Source organism: Anser cygnoides, unplaced genomic scaffold (genome assembly GCF_040182565.1).
Source record: "Anser cygnoides isolate HZ-2024a breed goose unplaced genomic scaffold, Taihu_goose_T2T_genome scaffold_43_1, whole genome shotgun sequence".
NCBI lineage: Eukaryota > Metazoa > Chordata > Aves > Anseriformes > Anatidae > Anser > Anser cygnoides.
Genome location: NW_027103067.1, coordinates 1,019,079 through 1,040,750, shown reverse-complemented (window position 1 = coordinate 1,040,750; position 21,672 = coordinate 1,019,079). Strand labels below are relative to the sequence as shown.

The following is a 21,672-nucleotide window of genomic DNA, read 5'->3' as shown; positions in this document are numbered from 1 at the left end:
GGCTCCTGACCCCAGCCATTAAACCATTAGTGCACAAGCATTGCACGAGGATTGGGGGGGGGCACGAGCCCCTTGCACGAGGACACAAGCCCCTCGCACAAGGATGGGGGCACAAGCCCTTGTACGCCCCCTCCCCCCCCAACCCCAGCCATTAAACCGTTAGCACACGAGTGTTGCACGAGGACCTTGCACGAAGATTTGGGGGGGGAGGGGGCACGAGCCCCTTGCACGAGGACAAGACCCCTTGCACAAGGATTGGGGGGGGCCCCTGACCCCAGCCATTAAACCGTTAGCGCACGAGCGTCACACGAGGGGGCGGTTGCACAAGTGCGGGTGGGGGGCACAAAGCTGGTGCTGGTGTCACACGAGGATTTTTTTTTTTTGGGGGGGGGGGGCGCTCAGGGCTCCTCGTGCCCCCCGTGAGCTTGTAGAAGAGGTCGAGGTCGAGGGGCTGCCCCTGGCGGCGCCCCCCAGGCAGATGTACCCCCAGGTACTCGTGCACCGTCTGGCACGAGGCCGACACCACGCTGAAGGCCACGTTCACCTGCTCCTCGAACTCGATCGCCACCTGCGGGGGGGGCAAATTTTGGGGGGGGGGGTAAATTTTGGGGGGTGGGGGCAAATTTTGGGGGGCAGGGGGGGGTTGGGGGGGCGGGGGGGAAATTGGGGGGGGGGGGTGGAGTGCGGGGGAATTTGGGGGGAATTGGGAGTGGGGGGGCAAATTTGGGGGGGGGGGGTGGGGGGGGGAAAATTGGGAAAATTAAATTGGGGGGGGGGGCAAATTGGGGCAAATTGGGGTGGGGGGCAAATTGGGGGGGGGAATTTGGGGGGGGGCAAATTGGGAAAATTAAATTGGGGGGGGCAAATTGGTGGGGGGCAAATTGGGGTGGGGGGGCAAATTGCGGGGGGAATTGGGGGCAAATTGGAGTGGGGGGCAAAAGGGGGAAAGTTTGGGGGCAGGCAAATTGGAGTGGGGGGGAAAATGGGGGGGGCAAATTGGGGGGGCAAATTGGGGGCAAATTGGGGGGCAGGGGGCAAATCGGAGTGGGGGGCAAATTGGGGGGGGCAAATTTGGGGGGGGGGTGGAGTGGGGGGGCAAATTAGGGGGAATTGGGGGGCAAATTGGGGGGCAAATTTGGGGGGCAAATTGGGGGGCAAATTGGGGGGTAAATTGGAGTGGGGGGCAAGGGGGGCAAATTCGGGGGGGGCAAATTGGAGTGGGGGGCAAATTGGGGGGGGGCAAATTGGGGGCAAATTGGGGGGCAGGGGGCAAATTGGAGTGGGGGGGCAATTTGGGGGGCAAATTTGGGGGGGGGGTGGGTGGGGGGGCAAATTGGGGGGGGGCAAATTGGGGGGGGGGGGTGGAGTGGGGGGGCAAATTGGGGGGGGGGAAATTGGAGTGGGGGGCAAATTGGGGGGGGGGGACTGGGGGGCAAATTTGGGGGGCAAATTTTGGGGGGGGGCAAATTGGAGTGGGGGGCAAAGGGGGAAATTTGGGGGGCAAATTGGAGTGGGGGGCAAATTGGAGTGGGGGGGGCAAATTGGAGTGGGGTGGGCAAATTTGGGGGCAAATTGGAGGGGGCAAATTGGAGTGGGGGGGCAAAGGGGGGGGAAATTCGGGGGCAAATTGGAGTGCGGGGGCAAATTGGAGGGGGCAAATTTGGGGGGGCAAATTGGAGTTGGGGGGCACGCAGGGGAACCCCAACCCCACCCAGTCCCTTCCCAGTAACCCCCAGTGCCCTCCCAGTAACCCCCAGCACCTCCCAGTAAGACTTAGCCCCTTCCCAGTGTCTCCCAGCACCCCCCAGCCCTCTCCCAGTGCTCCCAGTAACCCCCAGCGCCCTCCCAGTGCTCCCAGTGCCCACCTGCTGGCTGGCCCAGTTGACGTTCCACTGGCGCACGGAGCTGTAGCGCCCCCCAGTAACCCCCCAGTGCCCCCCAGCCCCCTCCCAGCGCCCCCAAAGCCCCCTCCCAGTGCCCCCATCCCCCTCCCAGTGCCTCCCAGTGCCTCCCAGTGCTCCCAGTGCCCACCTGCTGGCTGTCCCAGTTGACGTTCCACTGGCGCACGGAGCTGTAGCGCCCCCAGTAACCCCCAGTGCCCCCCAGCCCCCTCCCAGCGCCCCCAAAGCCCCCTCCCAGTGCCTCCCAGTGCCTCCCAGTGCTCCCAGTGCCCACCTGCTGGCTGTCCCAGTTGACGTTCCACTGGCGCACGGAGCTGTAGCGCCCCCAGTAACCCCCCAGTGCCCCCCAGCCCCCTCCCAGCGCCCCCAAAGCCCCCTCCCAGTGCCTCCCAGTGCTCCCAGTGCCCACCTGCTGGCTGTCCCAGTTGACGTTCCACTGGCGCACGGAGCTGTAGCGCCCCCAGTAACCCCCCAGTGCCCCCCAGCCCCCTCCCAGCCCCCCAAAGCCCCCTCCCAGTGCCTCTATCCCCCTCCCAGTGCCTCCCAGTGCCTCCCAGTGCTCCCAGTGCCCACCTGCTGGCTGTCCCAGTTGACGTTCCACTGGCGCACGGAGTTGTAGCGCCCCCAGTAACCCCCAGTGCCCCCCAGCCCCCTCCCAGCGCCCCCAAAGCCCCCTCCCAGTGCCCCTATCCCCCTCCCAGTGCCTCCCAGTGCCTCCCAGTGCCTCCCAGTGCTCCCAGTGCCCACCTGCTGGCTGTCCCAGTTGACGTTCCACTGGCGCACGGAGCTGTAGCGCCCCCAGTAACCCCCCAGTGCCCCCCAGCCCCCTCCCAGCGCCCCCAAAGCCCCCTCCCAGTGCCTCCCAGTGCTCCCAGTGCCCACCTGCTGGCTGTCCCAGTTGACGTTCCACTGGCGCACGGAGCTGTAGCGCCCCCAGTAACCCCCAGTGCCCCCCAGCCCCCCAAAGCCCCCTCCCAGTGCCTCTATCCCCCTCCCAGTGCCTCCCAGTGCCTCCCAGTGCTCTCAGTGCCCACCTGCTGGCTGGCCCAGTTGACGTTCCACTGGCGCACGGAGCTGTAGCGCCCCCAGTAACCCCCCAGTGCCCCCCAGCCCCCTCCCAGCGCCCCCAAAGCCCCCTCCCAGTGCCTCCCAGTGCCTCCCAGTGCCTCCCAGTGCTCCCAGTGCCCACCTGCTGGCTGTCCCAGTTGACGTTCCACTGGCGCACGGAGCTGTAGCGCCCCCAGTAACCCCCCAGTGCCCCACCAGCCCCCTCCCAGCGCCCCCAAAGCCCCCTCCCAGTGCCTCCCAGTGCCTCCCAGTGCTCCCAGTGCCCACCTGCTGGCTGTCCCAGTTGACGTTCCACTGGCGCACGGAGCTGTAGCGCCACGTGCGGGTGACGGCGCCGGTGGCGGGCTCCGAGGCGCACCAGGCGGGTGGCGCCGATGCCCAGCACCTCGTCCCGGCGGCTGCCCTTGAACCTGGCGGGACCCCCCCACGCCCCCCCTCGGGGTCACGGAGGGGGACGAAAATAGGGGGACCCCCCACCACCCTCCTCAAAGCAGAGGGGACCCCCTAAAAAAACACCCCCCCGGGGACCCCTCCCCTAAAGAGCCGGCATCCTCCTGGATGTTTAGGACCCCTCCCAAAACACCTGGGACCCCCCCCCCCAAAAAAAAACTTGGACCCCCCCGAACCCCAAAGACCCCCCAAACCCCCCCACCTCCCCTCCCAGCCACCAGGGTCCCCCCATCCCCCCATTATCCCCCCCATACCCCCCATTATCCCCCCCCCAGCCCCCCAACCCCCCATCCCGGGTCTGCCCCCCCCAAAAAGAACCTTAGACCCCCCAGACCCCCCAGACCCCCAAAGCCCCCCCGCGCCCCCCAATCTCCCCTCCCAGCCACCAGGGTCCCCCCATCCCCCCATTATCCCCCCCATACCCCCCATTATCACCCCCATACCCCCCATTATCACCCCCCCCAGCCCCCCAGCCGCCCCCCCCGGGTCAGTGCCCCCCCCAGCGCCCCCCGCGCCCCCCCCTCACCGCACGAGGAAGCAGGCGAGGCCGAAGCCGGGCAGGGCCCTCCAGGCCTGCAGGAAGCGGAGCCGAGCCTCGGCCGCCGGCAGCGCCGCCACGTGCTGGTGGGCCTCCAGGATGCGGGGCACCAGCTGGGGGGGGGGGCATCAGAAAATGGGGGGGGGCATTAGAAAATGGGGGCAAAAGGAAATGGGGGGCATCAGGAAATGGGGGGGCAACAGGAAATGGGGGGTGGGAGGGGGGCATGGGGGAGCAAGGCACGAGGGCCCCAGGATGCGGGGCACCAGCTGGGGGGGGGCATCAGAAAATGGGGGGGGGGGCATTGGAAAATGGGGGGGCAAAAGGAAATGGGGGGCACCAGGAAATGGGGGGGGGCACCAGGAAATGGGGCATGGGGGGGGGGGTCATGGGGGAGCACGGCACGAGGGCCTCAGGATGCGGGGCACCAGCTGGGGGGGGGGCATCAGAAAATGGGGGGGGGCAAAAGGAAATGGGGGGGGCATCAGAAAATGGGGGGGGCATCAGAAAATGGGGGGGGCAAAAGGAAATGGGGGGGCATCAGAAAATGGGGGGCACCAGGAAATGGGGGGGGGCATCAGAAAATGGGGGGGCACCAGGAAATGTGGGGGGCACCAGGGCACAAGGGCCCCAGGATGCGGGGCACCAGCTGGGGGGGGGGCATCAGAAAATGGGGGGGGGCATTAGAAAATGGGGGGGCAAAAGGAAATGGGGGGGGCAACAGGAAATGGGGGGGCACCAGGAAATGGGGGGGGGGCATCAGAAAATGGGGGGGGCACCAGGGCAATTAAGGGGCCCCCAGGGATGGGGGCGGGCAATTAGGGGGGGTCCCTACAGATGGGGGCAACTAGGGGGTCCCCATGGATGGGGGGGGCAATTAGAGAGTCCCTATAGATGGGGAGGGCAATTAGAGGGTCCCCATCGATGGGGGGCATTAGGGGGGGGTCCCCATTGATGGGGGGGCAATTAGGGGGTCCCTACAGATGGGGGGGGGCAATTAGAGGGTCCCCGTTGATTGGGGGGGCAATTAGGGGGTCCCTATAGACGGGGGGGGATTAGAGGGTCCCCATCGATGGGGGGGGTAATTAGAGGGTCCCCATGGATTAGGGGCAATTATGGGGTCCCCAGGGATGGGGGGGGGTGCAATTAGAGAGTCCTCATTGATTGGGGGGGGCATTAGAGGGTCCCTACAGATGGGGGGTGCAATTAGAGAGTCCTCATTGATTGGGGGGGCATTAGAGGGTCCCTACAGATGGGGGGGCAATTAGAGGGTCCTCATTGATTGGGGGGGCATTAGAGGGTCCCTACAGATGGGGGGGCAATTAGAGGGTCCCCATTGATTGGGGGGGCAATTAGGGGTCCCTATAGATGGGGGGCAATTAGGGGGTCCTCATGGATTGGGGGGGGCAATTACAGGGTCCCCGTTGATTGGGGGGCAATTACGGGGGTCCCCGTAGAATGAGGGGGCATTAGGGGGTCCCTACAGATTGGGGGGGCAATTAGGGGTCCCCATAGACGGGGGGGCAATTAGGGGGTCCCTATAGACGGGGGCGGGCAATTAGGGGGGGGGTCCCGATCGATGGGGGTAATTAGGGGTCCCCATTGATTGGAGGGGGCAATTACGGGGGTCCCCATGGATTGGGGGGGGGGCATTAGAGGGTCCCCATCTATGGGGGGTAATTAGAGGGTCCCTATAGACCGGGGGGGCAATTAGGGGTCCCCATCGATTGGGGGGCAATTAGGGGGTCCCTATAGATTGGGGGGGGGGCAATTTGGGGGGGGGCAATTTTGGGGGGGGGGGGGATCCCTTCACCTGCTTGGCCTTGAACTTGCGCTGGAAGCGGGGGCGAGCAGCAGCCGGGGGTCCGGGGGCGGCGCGGGGGCCGGCGGCGGCGGCGACCGGGGGGGGTTTTGGGGGGCGTCGGCTTGGGGGGGGGGGCACGGGCGCGGCCCCCCCGGCTGCAGCCCCAGCACCCCCAGCACCCCCCGCGCCTCGGCCCCGAAGCGGCGTCGGCCAGGGAGCGCCCGCGGGACGCCAGGCGGCAGCCGGCCACCCAGCGGGCGTACTGGGGGGCCTGGTTTTTTGGGGGGGGGGGGCAAAGTCAGGGACCCCCACACACCACGGAATAGGTGGGGTGGGTCTGGGGGGGCCCTGACACCCCCCACCCCCGTGATTTTCCTCCTCCTTTTCTCCTAAATGGCTCCTTGGGGATCCCCCCCCCAAAAAAATGGGGTGGGGGGGGGGATATATGGGGGGGTGTGGTTCTGGGACCCCCCCCAGACCCCCAAAAGTCCCCCCCACACACACACTCTGTGACACCCCCCCCCCCCCCCCAGTAAAGGCCCCAGGACCCCCCCTAAATCCCCCCCCCCGACTGCAAAAGCCCCCCAGGGCCGGCCCCCCCAAAGTCACTGGACCACCCCCCCCCCCCAAAAAACTTACTGGGACCCCCCAGCCCCCCCCCGAAACTATGGGGATATATTGAGGGGACCCCCCCCAAAGCCCTAAGCCCCCCCCCAACCCCTCTCTCCATCACCCCCATGTCCCAAGGAGGACCTGCAGGACCCCCCAGACCCCCCGGGACCCCCCGGGACCCCCGGGACCCCCGAACCCCCCAGGACCCCCCCCCGGTGCTCCCCGCCCCCCCCGGGCCCCCCCAGCCCTGTCCCCCCAGAGCCCCCCCAGGCCCCCTAACCCCCCCCCCCCTTTCTCCATCACCCCATATCCCAAAGAGGACCTGCAGGACCCCCCAGGACCCCCCGGGACCCCCCAGGACCCCCGGGACCCCCCAGGACCCCCCCGGTGCTCCCCGCCCCCCCCGGGACCCCCCCAGTGCTCCCTGCCCCCCAGTACAGCCCCCCCCAGAGCACCCCCCACCCCCTTTCTCCATCACCCCATATCCCAAAGAGGAGCTGCAGGACCCCTCGGGACCCCCAGGACCCCCCGGGACCCCCCCGAACCCCCGGGACCCCCCGGTGCTCCCCGCCCCCCCGGGACCCCCAGCCCTGTCCCCCCCAGAGCCCCCCAAACCCCCTAAACCCCCCCCCCAACCCCCCCTTTCTCCATCACCCCATATCCCAAAGAGGACCTGCAGGACCCCCCAGGACCCCCAGGACCCCCCGGGACCCCACCAGAACCCCCAGGGACCCCCCCCAAGTACTCTCTGCCCCCCCCCGGCCCCCCCCAGCCCTGTCCCCCCCAGAGCCCCCCCCGCCCCCTAACCCCTCCCCCCCCAACCCCCTTTCTCCATCACCCCATATCCCAAAGAGGACCTGCAGGAACCCCCAGGACCCCCGGGACCCCCCCAAGACCCCCAGGGACCCCCAGGACCCCCCCCCGGTGCTCCCCGCCCCCCCCGCCCCCCCCCCGGCGCTGCCCCCCCCCCCACTCACGTCTCGGCACCGCAGCTGCACCTCGCTCATGCCCTCGGGGGCCGCCACCAGGAGGCGGATGCAGAATTTCTGCGCCCCCACGTTGACGTCGGGGGTCACCTCGCAGCCTGGGGGGGGGCAAGGTTGGGGGGGGGGGGGGGTGGGGGGGGGGGGGGGGGGGCAAGTGGGGGGGGGGGCTGGGGACCCCCCGGGGGTCCCCACGTGTAGGGGATTTGCGATTATCCCCCAAAAATGGGGTGTTTGGGGGGGGGTGGGGAGGGGGTTTTGGGGGGTGGGGAGGGGTTGGGGGGGGGTAGGAAGGGGGGCGTTATGGGGGTCTTTGGGGGGGTCGTGGGGGCATTTAGGGGGCTGGGGGGGGGTCAAGGGGGGTCATGGGGTATTTAGGGGCCGGGGGGGGGCCTTGGGGGGGTTCAGGGGCATTTAGGGGGCTGGGGGCGGTGTTATGGGGGTCTTTGGGGGGGGGGGGTCGTGGGGGTGTTTATGGGGTTTGGGGGGGCTGTGGGGGCATTTAGGGGGCTGGGGGGGTCATAAGGGGGGGAGTCATGGGGCATTTGGGGGCCGGGGGGGGGGGGTCTTGGGGGGGGTTCAGGGGCATTTAGGGGGCTGGGGGGGGGGCGTTATGGGGTCTTGGGGGGGTCGTGGGGTGTTTATGGGGTTGGGGGGCTATGGGGGCACTTAGGGGGCTGGGGGGTTATAGGGGGCATCTATGGGGTTTGGGGGGGGGCTATGGGGGCATTTAGGGAGCTGGGGGGGGGGGTCATAAGGGGGAGTAATGGGGCATTTGGGGGCCGGGGGGGGTTCCTGGGGGGATTCAGGGGCATTTAGGGGGCTGGGGGGGGGTCATAAGGGGGAGTCATGGGGTATTTAGGGGCCGGGGGGGGGGCCTTGGGGGGGGGGGGGTTCAGGGGGCATTTAGGGGGCTGGGGGGTTATGGGGGTCTTGGGGGGGGGGGGGGTCGTGGGGTGTTTATGGGGTTGGGGGGCTATGGGGGCATTTAGGGGGCTGGGGGTTATAGGGGGCATCTATGGGGTTTGGGGGGGGGTATGGGGGCATTTAGGGGGCTGGAGGGGTCATAAGGGGGGAGTCATGGGGCATTTGGGGGGCGGGGGGGCTTGGGGGCTATGGGGGCATTTAGGGGGCTGGGGGGTTATAGGGGGCATCTATGGGGTTTGGGGGGGGGGCTATGGGGGCATTTAGGGAGCTGGGGGGGGGGTCATAAGGGGGGGGAGTCACGGGGCATTTGGGGGCCGGGGGGGTTCCTGGGGGGATTCAGGGGCATTTAGGGGGCTGGGGGGTCATAAGGGGGGAGTCATGGGGTATTTAGGGGCCGGGGGGGGGGGGGGCCTTGGGGGGGGTTCAGGGGCATTTAGGGGGCTGGGGGGGGTTATGGGGGTCTTTGGGGGGGGGGGGTCGTGGGGTGTTTATGGGGTTGGGGGGCTGTGGGGACATTTAGGGGGCTGGGGGGGTCATAAGGGGGGAGTCATGGGGTATTTAGGGGCCGGGGGGGGGGCCTTGGGGGGGGGGTTCAGGGGCATTTAGGGGGCTGGGGGCGTTATGGGGGGGTCTTTGGGGGGGCTGTGGGGGCATTTAGGGGGCTGGGGGTTACAGGGGGCATCTATGGGGTTTGGGGGGCTATGGGGGCATTTAGGGAGCTGGGGGGGGGGTCATAAGGGGGGGTCATGGGGTATTTAGGGGCCGGGGGGGGCCTTAGGGGGGGGGGTTCCAGGGGCATTTAGGGGGCTGGGGGGCGTTATGGGGGGGTCTTTGGGGGGGCTATGGGGGCATTTAGGGGGCTGGGGGGGGGTTATGGGGGTCTTGGGGGGGGTCGTGGGGTGTTTATGGGGTTGGGGGGGCTATGGGGGCATTTAGGGGGCTGGGGGGGTCAAAGGGGGGTCATGGGGTAGTTAGGGGCCAGGGGGGGGGGCCTTGGGGGGTTCAGGGGCATTTAGGGGGCTGGGGGGGTCATAAGGGAGGAGTCATGGGGCATTTGGGGGCGGGGGGGGGGTCTTGGGGGGGATTCAGGGGCATTTAGGGGGAAGGGGGGCGTTATGGGGTCTTGGGGGGGGGGTCATGGGGTGTTTATGGGGTTGGGGGGGGGCTATGGGGGGGTCGGAGGGCATTTATGGGGTTTGGGGGGGGGGGGTTCAGGGGGGATTTGGGGGCATTTAGGGGGCTGGGGGTTATGGGGGTCTTGGGGGGTTAATGCGGATTTTGGGGTCTGGGGGAGTCTTGGGGGGTTCAGGGGAATTTAGGGGTGTGGGGGGTGTACTTTGGGGAGAAAAGGGAAGGATTTGGGGCTAACAGGGGGGTCGGGGGGGGGGCGGGTTGAGGAGGGGTCCGGGGTGAATTTGGGGGGGGAATTTGGGGGGGGGGATTTAGGAGGGGGAATTTGGGGGGGGATTTAGGAGGGGGAATTTGGGGGGGGGGGATTTGGGGAGGGGGGGGGATTTGGGGGTCCCTCAGTGTTGGGCGGGGGGAGGAACAAGGGGGTTGGGAGCAACTTGGGGGGGGAGGATTGGGGGGGGGGTTATGAGGAGGGGGGGGGGTCCCGGGGGGGGGGGGTCCCGGGGGGGGGGGTCCCGGGGGGGGGTCTCACCCTTGAGGCTGAGCTGCTGCAGGGGCTCCCCGCGCCCCCGGCCCCCCCCCCCCCCGCCTTGTAGCAGGCCAGGGTGGTCCCGCTCAGCACGGCCCAGTGGGGGCGGAAGCCGCGCAGCGCCAGCCTGCGGGGCCTGGGGGGGCACAAACGGGGCCGGGGGGGGCCCGCCGTTAGCCGGGGGGGGCCCCGCCAGGGCCGGGGGGGCCCGAAAGGACCCCGCTATAGGGGGCGGGGGACCCCCCCCCGGTTATCCCCCCCCCCCCACCTGTAGATCTCCAGCTCCTCTGCCAGCTCGGGGATGGCCGCCAGGTCCTCCTATGGGGGGGGGGTCCAGTATGGCCCAGTATGGCCCAGTATGGCCCAGTATGGTCCAGTATGGCCCAGTATGGTCCAGTATGGCCCAGTATGGCCCAGTATGGTCCAGTATGGCCCAGTATGGCCCAGTATGGCCCAGTTTCACCAGACCCCCTCCAGTCTCCCCAGTGACACCAGGGGAGCCCCCCAGTACCTCTCAGTGCCCCCCAGTACCTCCCAGTGCAGCCAGGAAAGCCCCTGAGTTTCTCCCAGTGTCCCCCAGTACCTCCCAGTACCCCCCAGTACGGCAAGAAGACCCCCCAGTACACCCTGATGGGTCCAGAAGACTCCCCCAGGTACGTCCCAGTGCCCCCAAGTACCTCCCAGTACCCCCCAGTCCCTCCCAGTATGGCAAGAAGACCCCCCCCCCCAGTACCTCCCAGTGTCCCCCAGTACCTCCCAGTACCCCCCAGTACGGCAAGAAGACCCCTCCCAGTACCTCCCAGTACCCCCCCCAATACCTCCCAGTATGGCAAGAAGACCCCTCCCAGTACCTCCCAGTACACCCCAATGGGTCCAGAAGACTCCCCCAGGTACCTCCCAGTGTCCCCCAGTACCTCCCAGTGCCCCCCTATACCTCCCAGTATGGCAAGAAAGACCCCCCAGTACCTCCCAGTGTCCCCCAGTACTTCCCAGTGCCCCCCAGTACCTCCCAGTATGGCAAGAAGTCCCCCCAGTACCTCCCAGTGCCCCCCAATACCTCCCAGTATGGCAAGAAGACCCCCCCAGGTACCTCCCAGTGTCCCTCAGTACCTCCCAGTACCCCCCAGTACCTCCCAGTGCCCCCAGTACCTCCCAGTATGGCAAGAAGACCCCCCCAGTACCTCCCAGTGCCCCCCAGTACACCCCCATGGGTCCAGAAGACCCCCCAGGTACCTCCCAGTGTCCCCCAGTACCTCCCAGTGCCCCCCAATACCTCCCAGTATGGCAAGAAGACCCTCCCAGTACCTCCCAGTGCCTCCCAGTACACCCCGATGGGTCCAGAAGACCCCCCCAGTACCTCCCAGTGTCCCCCAGTACCTCCCAGTATGGCAAGAAGACCCCCCCCCAGTACCTCCCAGTGCCTCCCAGTACACCCCAATGGGTCCAGAAGACCCCCCCCAGTACCTCCCAGTGTCCCCCAGTACCTCCCAGTACCCCCCAATACCTCCCAGTATGGCAAGAAGACCCTCCCAGTACCTCCCAGTACACCCCGATGGGTCCAGAAGACCCCCCCAGTACCTCCCAGTGCCCCCCAGTACCTCCCAGTACCCCCCAATACCTCCCAGTATGGCAAGAAGACCCTCCCAGTACTTCCCAGTACACCCCGATGGGTCCAGAAGACCCCCCCCAGCACCTCCCACTGTCCCCCAGTACCTCCCAGTACACCCCAATACCTCCCAGTATGGCAAGAAGACCCTCCCAGTACCTCCCAGTATGGCAAGAAGACCCTCCCCAGTACCTCCCAGTGTCCCCCAGTACCTCCCAGTACACCCCGATGGGTCCAGAAGACTCCCCCAGGTACCTCCCAGTGCCCCCAAGTACCTCCCAGTACCCCCCAGTCCCTCCCAGTATGGCAAGAAGACCCCCAGTACCTCCCAGTACACCCCGATGGGTCCAGAAGACCCCCCCAGTACCTCCCAGTGTCCCCCAGTACGGCAAGAAGACCCCCAGTACCTCCCAGTGCCTCCCATTACACCCTGACAGGCCCAGAAGACCCCCCAGTACCTCCCAGTGCCCCCCAGTACACCCCCATGGGTCCAGAAGACCCCCCAGGTACCTCCCAGTGCCCCCCAATACCTCCCAGTATGGCAAAAAGCCCCCTCCCAGTACTTCCCAGTGCCCCCCAGTACACCCCGATGGGTCCAGAAGACCCCCGGACCACCTCCCAGTGTCCCCCAGTAGCTCCCAGTGCCCTCCCAGTCTCACCAGCGGGCTGGGGGTGCCGCCGGGGTCCCCCCCCCAGTTTCACCTCCAGGTTGTTGAGGGCGGCGTCGAGGTCGTCCAGGGCGGGGTCGCCCCCCCGGGCTCCGACAGCTCCCCCGCCCCCAGCTCGTCAATGTGGTACTGGGGGGGGGGGGTGTCAAAATTGGGGGGGTCAGAACGGGGGGGGGGTCGGGGAGGGGCCCCCAAAGCGGCTGGGGGTCTGGGGGGGGGGCGGGGGGTATTAGGGGGTCGTGGAAGGGGGATTTGGGGGGCAGGATTTTGGGGGGGGGGGGTTTGGGGGTGGGGGGGTCCTGGGGGGCAGGGTTTTTTGGGGGGGGGATTTGGGGCCCCCAAACCAGCTGGGGGGGTTGGGGGGGCAGGGGTATTAGGGGTTGGGGCAGGGGGGATTTGGGGACTGGGGGGTCCTGGGGGCAGGTTTTTTTTTGAGGGGGGGGGGGGGATTTGGGGGCCCCCAAACCAGCTGGGGGGTTGGGGGGGCAGGGGGTATTAGGGGGTTGGGGCAGGGGGGGATTTGGGGACTGGGGGGTCCTGGGGGCAGGTTTTTTTTTTGAGGGGGGGGATTTGGGGCCCCCAAACCAGCTGGGGGTTGGGGGGGCAGGGGGTATTAGGGGGTTGGGGCAGGGGGGGATTTGGGGACTGGGGGGTCCTGGGGGGCAGGTTTTTTTTTGAGGGGGGGGATTTGGGGGCCCCCCAAACCAGCTGCAGGGTCTGGGGGGCAGGGGTTGGGGGGGCAGGGGGTATTAGGGGGTGGCGGAAGGGGGGATTTGGGGGGGGGGGTCCTGGGGGGCAGGTTTGGGGGTATTTTGGGCTGGGGGGGATTTGGGGACCCCCAAACCAGCTGGGGGGGTTGGGGGGGGCAGGGGGTATTAAGGGGTTGTGGAAGGGGGGGGATTTGGGGGCTGGGGGGAGGTGCTGAGGGGCAGTTTTTTTTGGGGGGGGGATTTGGGGGCACCCCAAACCAGCTGGGGGTTTGGGGGGGGGGGGGCAGGGGGTATTAGGGGGTCGTGGAAGGGGGTTTTGGGGGCTGGGGGGTCCTGGGGGGCAGGGTTTGGGGGTATTTTGTGGTGGGGGGGGATTGGGGGTATTCTGGGGGGATTATGGGGGTACATTTGGGGTCTCTGCAGCACTTCGGGAGCATTTTGGGGTATATTTAGGGACTTTTGGGGGGAAAACCGGGGAATTTCGGGGGGGGGGGGGGGGCTGGGGGAGATGAGGCTGGGGGGGGCAGCATCTCAGTACAGTTTTGGGGCATTTCAGGGCAGTTTCAGGGCAGTTTCGGGGCATTTCAGGGCATTTTGGGACATTTCAGGGCAGTTTTGTGGTATTTTGGGGCAGTTTTGGGGTGTTTCGGGGCATTTCAGGGCAGTTTTGGGGTATTTTGGGGCATTTCGGGGCATTTCAGGGCAGTTTCGGGGTATTTTGGGGCATTTCAGGGCAGTTTCAGGGCAGTTTTGGGGTATTTTGGGGCAGTTTTGGGGCATTTCAGGGCAGTTTCAGGGTGTTTCAGGGCATTTCACATAAATTTTGGGGTGTTTCAGGGCAGTTTGGGGGTGTTTCAGGGCATTTCAGGGAAATTTTGGGGTGTTTCGGGGCAGTTTGGGGGTGTTTCGGGGCATTTCAGGGCAGTTTCAGGGTGTTTGGGCATTTCAGGGCAGTTTCGGGGCGTTTTGGGGCATTTCAGGGCAGTTTTGGGGCATTTCAGGGCAGTTTCGGGGCGTTTTGGGGCATTTCAGGGCAGTTTCGGGGCGTTTTGGGGCATTTTAGGGCAGTTTCAGGGCATTTCAGGGCAGTTTCGGGGCATTTCAGGGCAGTTTAGGGGCGTTTTGAGGCATTTCAGGGCAGTTTCGGGGCAGTTTTGGGGCATTTCAGGGCAGTTTCGGGGTGTTTTGGGGCATTTCAGGGCAGTTTCGGGGCGTTTTGGGGCATTTCACGGCATTTTTGGGGCATTTCAGGGCAATTTCGGGGCGTTTCAGGGCATTTCACAGCATTTTTGGGGTATTTTGGGACATTTCAGGGCAGTTTTGGGGCATTTCAGGGCATTTCACAGCATTTTTCGGGTATTTTGGGGCATTTCTGGGTAGTTTTGGGGCATTTTGGGGGTCTTTTGGGCCACCTGCAGCGCGGCGAAGAGCATCATCTCCTCCTCGGTGCAGTCGATCTCCTCCAGCAGCAGCGACCAGCGCGCCTGCTCGTACAGCTGGGCCACGCGCACCGCGTCCACCTGGGGGGGGGCACGGGGGGGGGACAGGGGGTTATCGGGGGGGGGGCACGGGGGGACGAGGGGGACACCGGGGGGGGTAAAACGTGCCAGGGGCATGGGGATGACACGCTAAGGGGGTGCCGGAGGGGTTTTGGGGGGGCCATGGGGGATTTTGGGGGGGCTATGGGGGGGTTTGGGGGGCTATGGGGCGATATCAAGGAAGTGGGGGGGGGGGGCAGGTTTTGGGGGTGCCACGGGGGGGGGGGAGGGCATTTTGGGGAGATTTGGGGCTGTTTTGGGGGTGACGATAACGAAGCAGCGGCGCCAGAGGTGAAGGTTTTTGGGGGGGCTATAGGGGGCGTTGGGGGGGGGCTATGGGGGGGGGGATATCAAGGAAGCAGCAGCGGGGGGGGGGGATGAGGTTTTGGGGTGCAGCGGGGGGGTGGGCGAGGTTTTGGGGTGCCATTTTGGGGAGATTTGGGGCTTTTTAGGGGGCGCCGGTAAGGAAGCAGCGAGGTTGAGGAAGGGGCTTGGGGGGGGGGGGGGGGTCAGGGCGGTTTTGGGGGGCTCTGGGGGGGGGGGGGGGCAGGGGGGTTTTGGGGTGCCCTGGGGTTTTGGGGTGCCGGGGGGGGGTTTTGGGGTGCCGGGGGGGGGTTTGGGGTGCCGGGGGGGGCACCTGGGGGTCGATGTCGAGGAAGCAGTAGTACTTGAAGCGCAGCAGCAGCTCCTCGTCGTCGGCCACGTCCTGCTGCATCAGCGAGCGCGACGACACCAGCCACCTGGGGGGGGGCACCCCAAAATTAGGGGACCCCCCCCAGAAAAAATTGGGACCCCCCCCCCCCCCAAAAATTAACCCCCTCCAGACCTCCGCCCCCAAAACCCGCAGCTCAAAGCTGGGCCCCCAAAACTGACCCCCCCCCCCCAAAAGCGGAGCCCAGCAGCCCCCACACGGCCCCCCCCCCCCCAAACACCCCCCCAATTTGCCCCATTGCCCCCCCCAAATACCCCAATCCCCCTCGAGACCCCCCCCCAATCCACCCCAATCCCCCCCAATCCCTTAATCTGCCCCCCCCAAGCCACCCTAAACCACCCCAATCCCCCCCAAGTTGCCCCCCAGCCCCCCCACCCACCCCATTGCCCCCCCAATCCCCTAATTTGCCCCCCCAGCCCCCCAATCCACCCCACTGCCCCTCCCAATCCCCTAATCTGTCCCCCCAGCCCCCCAAACCACCCCAATCCCCCCAGTTGCCCCCCAATCCCCTAATCCCCCCCAATTCCCCCCGCCCCCCAATCGACCCCATTGCCCCCCAATCCCCTAATCCGCCCTCCAGCCCCCCAAACCATCCCAATCCCCCCAAACTGCCCCTCCATCGCCCTCCCCAATCCCTAATCTGCCCCCCCCCAGCGCCCCTAAACCACTCCAATCCCCCCAGTTGCCCCCCAGCCCCCCAATCCACCCCATTACCCCCCAATCCACCCCAAACCACATCCCAATTGCCCCCCAGCCCCCCAATCCACCCCAAACCACATCCCAATTGCCCCCTAGCCCCCCAATCCACCCCACTGCCCCCCAATCCCTAATCTGACCCCCCCCAGCCCCCCAAACCACCCTAATCCACCCTACTGCTTCCCCAATCCCGTAATCTGCCCCCCAGTCCCCCCAAACCACCCCAATCCCCCCCAACCTGCCCCCAATTGCCCCTCAGCCCCCCCAATCCACCCCATTGCCCCCCCAATCCACCCCAATCCCAAAAATCTGCCCCCCAGCCCCCCTAAACCACCCCGATCCCCCCCAAACCGTCCCCCATTGCCCCCCAATCTCCTAATCTGCCCCCCAATCCACCCCAATCTCCCCCAAACTGCCCCCAATTGCCCCTCAGCCCCCCAATCCACCCCATTGCCCCCCAATCCACCCCAATCCCAAAAATCTGCCCCCCAGCCCCCCTAAACCACCTCGATCCCCCCCAAACCGTCCCCCATTGCCCCCCAATCTCCTAATCTGCTCCCCAATCCACCCCAATCTCCCCCAAACTGCCCCCCAATAGCCCCCTTGCCCCCCAATCCCCTAATCTGCCCCCCAAGGCCCCCAATCCACCCCATTGCCCCCCCCAATCTCCTAATCTGCCCCCCAATCCACCCCCAATCTCCCCCAAACTGCCCCCCTGCCCCCCAATCCCCTAATCTGCCCCCCAAGGCCCCCAATCCACCCCATTGCCCCCCTCAAGCCCCCCAATCTGCCCCCAGCCCCCCAAATCCCCCCCCTTACCTCGCATTGATCCGGGTGCGGTGCAGCAGGGGGTTCCCGCGGGGGGGGGCCGGGGGGGGGGCGCAGGGCCCCAGCCCCCCCCGGGGGGGCCACCAGCATCTGGTAGCAGTTGGGGGTGCCCGGGGGCCCCCCGGCGGGGGGAGCAGGTGAGGGGGACCCCGCCATGGCCCCTCCTGGCCTAAATAACAGGGGGGGGGGGTGTGTCACATTGGGGGGGGGTTCCCCTATTTTTGGGGGTCCCAATTTTTTGGTGGGGGGTCCCATTCTTTTTAGGGGGGTCCCCCATTCTTGGGGGTCCCCATTTTTCATTGGGGGGGGGGTCCCACTTTTTTGGGGGTCCGATTTTTCAGTGGGGGGTCCTCCATTTTTTGGGGGTCCCAATTTTTCGACTGGGGGTCCCATTTTTTGGGGGGGGGTCCCCCATTTTTGGTTGGGGGTCCCCCATTTTTGGGGTCCCAATTTTTGTGGTGGGGGTCCCCAATTTTTGGGGGGGGGGTCCCCTTTTAATTTTTTTTTTTTTTGGGGGGGTGGGCACTCACCGGGGGCAGCACAACAGAGCTGAGGTCGAAGTCGACCCCTCCTCCCGGGGGGGGTCGCCGCGCTTCTTGCCCCCCCTTCCTCCTCCTCCTCGTCCTCGGGGGCCGCAGCAGCGACAGCTCCTCAGGGTGCCGGATGCCTGCGCCCCAAAACCACGGTGAGGGTGCCCCAAAGCCCCCCGGAGCCCCCCCCAGACCCCTCCAAGACCCCCCAACCCCCCCAGCCCCTCTAATCCCCTCCAGACCCCCCAGACCCCCCCAAGCCCCTTCTAACATCCCCAAGCCCCCCTCAGACCCATCTAACACCCCCCCACGCTCCCCGAACCCCCCCGTGACCCCTCTAATACCCCCCAGACCCCCCCAGCTCCCCCTAGCCCCCCAAACACACCCTCAGACCCCTCTTAGACCCCCCCAGCTCCCCCCAGCCCCCTCTAACACCCCCATAGCCCCCCCAGCCCCCTCTAACACCTCCCCTATCCCCCCCAGCCCCCCAGCCCCCTCTAACCCCCCCCAGCACCCCTCACCCCCCAGCTCCTCCCTAGCCCCCTCTAACACCCCCTAGCCCCCCAGCCCCCTCTAACACCCCCAGGCCCCCTCTAACACTCCCCTAGCCCCCTCTAACCCCCCCCCCCAGGCACCCTCTAACCCCCCACAGCTCCCCCCTAGCCCCCTCTAACACCCCCCCCCCAGCCCCCTCTAACACCCCCCCCAGCTCCCCCCAACACCCCCCAGCTCCCCCCTAGCCCCCTCTAACAACCCCCAGACCCCCCCAGCTCCCCCCTAGCCCCCTCTAACCCCCCCAACACCCCCCAGCTCTCCCCAGCCCCCTCTAACACCCCCTAGCCCCTCCAGCCCCCTCTAACACTCCCCTAGCCCCACCAACACCCCCCATCTCCCCCCTAACCCCCCCCAACACCCCCCAGCTCCCCCTAGCCCCCTCTAACAACCCCCAGACCCCCCAGCTCCTCCCTAGCCCCTCTAACACCACCCCAGCTCCCCCTAGCCCCCCCAGCCCCCTCTAACACCCCCAGTTCCCCCTAACACCCCCCAGGCCCCCCAGCCCCCTCTAACCCCCCCAGCTCCCCCCTAACATCCCCTAGCCCCCTCTAACCCCCCCAACACCCCCAGCCCCCTCTAACACCCTCCCAGCCCCCTCTAACACCCCCCAGCTCCCCCTAACATCCCCCAGCCCCCTCTAACCCCCCCAACACCCCCCAGCACCCCCTAGTCCCCTCTAAACCCCCCCAGCCCCCCCAGCCCCCCTAACCCCCTCTAACACCCCCCAGCTCCTCCCTAATCCCCTCTAACACCCCCTAGCCCCCCCAGCCCCCTCTAACACCCCCCAGCTCCCCCTAACATCCCCCAGCCCCTCTAACACCCCCCAGCCCCCCTAACCCCCCCATACCCCCCCTGGGACGCACCCAGCAGGCGGCAGGCCTCGGCCACCACCCTGCAGAGGGGCTCGGCGAAGGAGAGGCGCAGGCGCAGGCGGCGGCGGTTGGGCAGGCGGAGGCGCAGGGCCCGGTGCTGGGGGGCGAAGCGGAGCTGCGCGTCCGCCCCCACCCCCAGGGCGTCCAGCGTGCGCCCGGGCCGCAGCAGCCACTGCCGCCGCTGCGCCCACCACAGCGCGTGGTCCGACCAGTCCCGCTGCACCCCTGGGTGGGGGGGGGGCACGGGGGGGGTCAGGGGGGGTCGGGGGGGGGGTATGGTGAGGTATTGGGGGTCCTCCACCCCCCCGTCACCTGTAAATCCCCTAATAGAGACCCTACCCCCCACACATCTCCCCGAACTCCCCCCGTGCTGCACCCCTGGGGGGAAGGGACATGGGGGGGGGGTCAGGGACATGGGGGGGTCAGGGACATGGGGGGGGTCAGGGACATGGGGGGGTCAGGAGGAGGTATGGGGTGGTATTGGGGGTCCTCCGCCCCCCATCATCTGTAAATCCGCTAATAAAGACCCTACCCCCCCCACATCTCCCCGAACTCCCCCCGAGCTGCACCCCTGGGGGGGGGGGGGGGGGGGGGGGGGGTCGGGGGGGGGTCAGGGGGGGTCGGGGGGGGGGGTATGGGGTGGTATTGGGGGTCCTCCACGCCCCCGTCATCCGTAAACCCCCTAATAGAGACCCTACCCCCCACCTCCCCAAAATCCCCCCTTGACCCCCATCGCCCAATATCCCCCCCCAATAGCAACCCTAACCCCCCCATGCCCCCCCATCGCCCAATCCCCCCCAATAGCAACCCTAACCCCCCCAAATGCCCCCCACTCCCCTCATTCCCCCCACCCAATAACCCCCCCAATATCCCCCCAGCCCTTCCATGTCCCCCCCATCACCCGTAACCCCCCCGAAGGCAACCCTAACCCCCCCCAACTGCCCCCCATCACCCCTAACCCCCCCAACTGCCCCCCATCACCCCTAACCCCCCCAACTCCGCACCCAGCCCCCCCACGCTCCCCCATCACCCATCACCCCCCACCCCCCCAAATACCCCCCACCACCCCAACCTCCCCCCAATACCCCCCATCACCCTAAACCCCCCCCAATACTCCCCCATCACCCCAAACCCCCCCCAAAATACCCCCATCACCCTAAACCCCCCCAAACACCCCCCATCACCCTAACCCCCCCCCATGGCACCCCTTGACCCCCCAAATAATCCCCCAGCCCTTCTACGCCCCCCCCCCCACCCTAAAGCCCCCAATGGCACCCCAGAGCCCCCCAACACCCCTCCCCTGCCCCCCCCCCGTACCCCCCAACCCCCAAATTGGGGGGGGGGCAGAGAGAGGCTGGGGGGTTTTGGGGGTCCGGGACAATGGGGGGGGGTCATTGGGTGGCTGGGGGCAATGGGGGTTAGGGGTGATGGGGGGCACAGAGGGGGTGGGGGGGATATTGGGGGGTTATGGGGGGTTAGAGAAGAAGGGGGGGCACAGAGGGGTATTGGGGGTTAGGGGTGCCGGGGGGGTATTGGGGGTGCTATGGGGGGGTAGGGGTGATGGGGGTTATTGGGGGTGAAGTAGAGGGGCTGAAAGGGATTATAGGGTGCTGGGGGGGGCAGGATGGCTGGGGGGCAGGACGGCTGGGGGGGCAGGATGGCTGGGGGGAGGCCTGGGGGTGCCACGGAGGAATTTGGGGGTGCTGGGGGGGCTACAAGGTGCTGCTGGGGGTTAGGGGCACTATGGGGGGGCTGCGAGGTGTTACGGGGGGGCTACGAGGGCCCTGCTGCCCCCCTAAACCGCGGGGTGGGGGGGGGACACGAGGGGGGGCCCTGGGGGTATTTATAGCCCGCGGTTTCCTTATCGCCCCGGCCAGGGGGTGACACGGAAACGGGGGGGGGTTGCGGGGGGGCCCTGGGACCCCCGATAAGGGCTGGGCCCCCCCCGGCCACATCCTGCCCCTCCCCCCCCCCCAGCAGCAGCCACTCAGCACCGCGTGATGGAGGGAAGGACGGGGTGGGGGGGGGGAAACCCTTTCCGACGGGGCGGGGGGGGTCAGGGGGTGCCCCCACATTTCGCTATGGGTCAGAGGGACCCTAAAAGGGTGGGGGGGGGGCCAAATTTGCCCCCCACCCCCACCCCCAGACCCCCCCGGGGGCGCTCACCGACGGTCTCCACGATGAGCAGCATGAGGCCGCCGACGTGCAGGTCCCCGGTGACGCGGAGGGCGACGGTGCGGGTGGGGGTGCCCCCTGCCGCCCCCGGGATGGAGGGGGGGTCTCCGGGGGAGTCGGGGCCCCCCCCGGCCCCCTCCACCTCCACCTGCAGCTCGAAGGAGCCGTCGATGGCCTCCCCCGTGGCCGTCTTCAGCCCCGCCATGGCGCCGGGTGCCACCGCGCCACCCCTGGGTGTCAGGGCCCCCCCCGGCCCCCCCCCCCCACGTAGAGGAAGTGGAGCAGGGGAGGGGACAGCGCCGTGATGTCACCCCCCCCCCAAAAAAGGCCACGCCCAGGTCCCCATTTCCCCCCCCCTCCAATCTTTGGGGTGCCCCCAATATCCCTGCCCCCCCCCCCCATGGATTTGTAACCGTTACATTCAGGGTGACCCCCCCCCAAAAAAAATTTAGGGTCCTTTTTGTCCCCAAAATCGAGGGGGGGGGGCACAGCCTTCCGGGGCCGGGCAGGAAGCGGAAGCCAAGGCCCCGCTTTGGGAGCCACGGCCCCAATTTGGGGACCCCCCCCAAAAAAAGGCAGGATTTGGATGCGTGTTGTCCCCCCCCCCAAAATCCCCCCGATCAGAATAGGTCCCACGATAGCGGCGCCCCCCACCATTAAACCCCATTACCCCCCTGCAGCATCCCAAAATCCCCCCCCCAAAAATAGACCCATCCCCCCCCAAAACCCAAGCACCCCCTTTTTACCCCCCCCCCGTGCCCCCCCCCATTTGACCACGGTGCCTGCCCCCCCCCGCCCCCAAATCCCCCCCCCCCTCGCCCCACAAGAGGCTGGGCCTG

The 21,672-nt window shown here is 67.2% G+C and overlaps 1 protein-coding gene across 1 annotated transcript; it reads right to left on the bottom strand.

The window, feature by feature from the left end:
* Positions 1 to 134: 134 nt before the first annotated feature.
* On the bottom strand, positions 135 to 21,092 carry LOC136789216 (fermitin family homolog 3-like). Its single transcript, XM_066989194.1, is given in 19 exon segments — positions 135 to 568; positions 3,237 to 3,317; positions 3,319 to 3,379; positions 3,946 to 4,070; positions 5,771 to 5,861; positions 5,926 to 6,032; positions 7,351 to 7,457; positions 9,947 to 10,001; positions 10,004 to 10,079; positions 10,212 to 10,261; positions 10,795 to 10,871; positions 12,209 to 12,292; positions 12,295 to 12,346; positions 14,340 to 14,447; positions 15,103 to 15,205; positions 16,693 to 16,865; positions 17,226 to 17,368; positions 18,650 to 18,883; positions 20,825 to 21,092. Coding segments are annotated over 19 exon segments (2,220 nt in total). The 5' UTR covers positions 21,039 to 21,092; the 3' UTR covers positions 135 to 289.
* Positions 21,093 to 21,672: the final 580 nt, after the last annotated feature.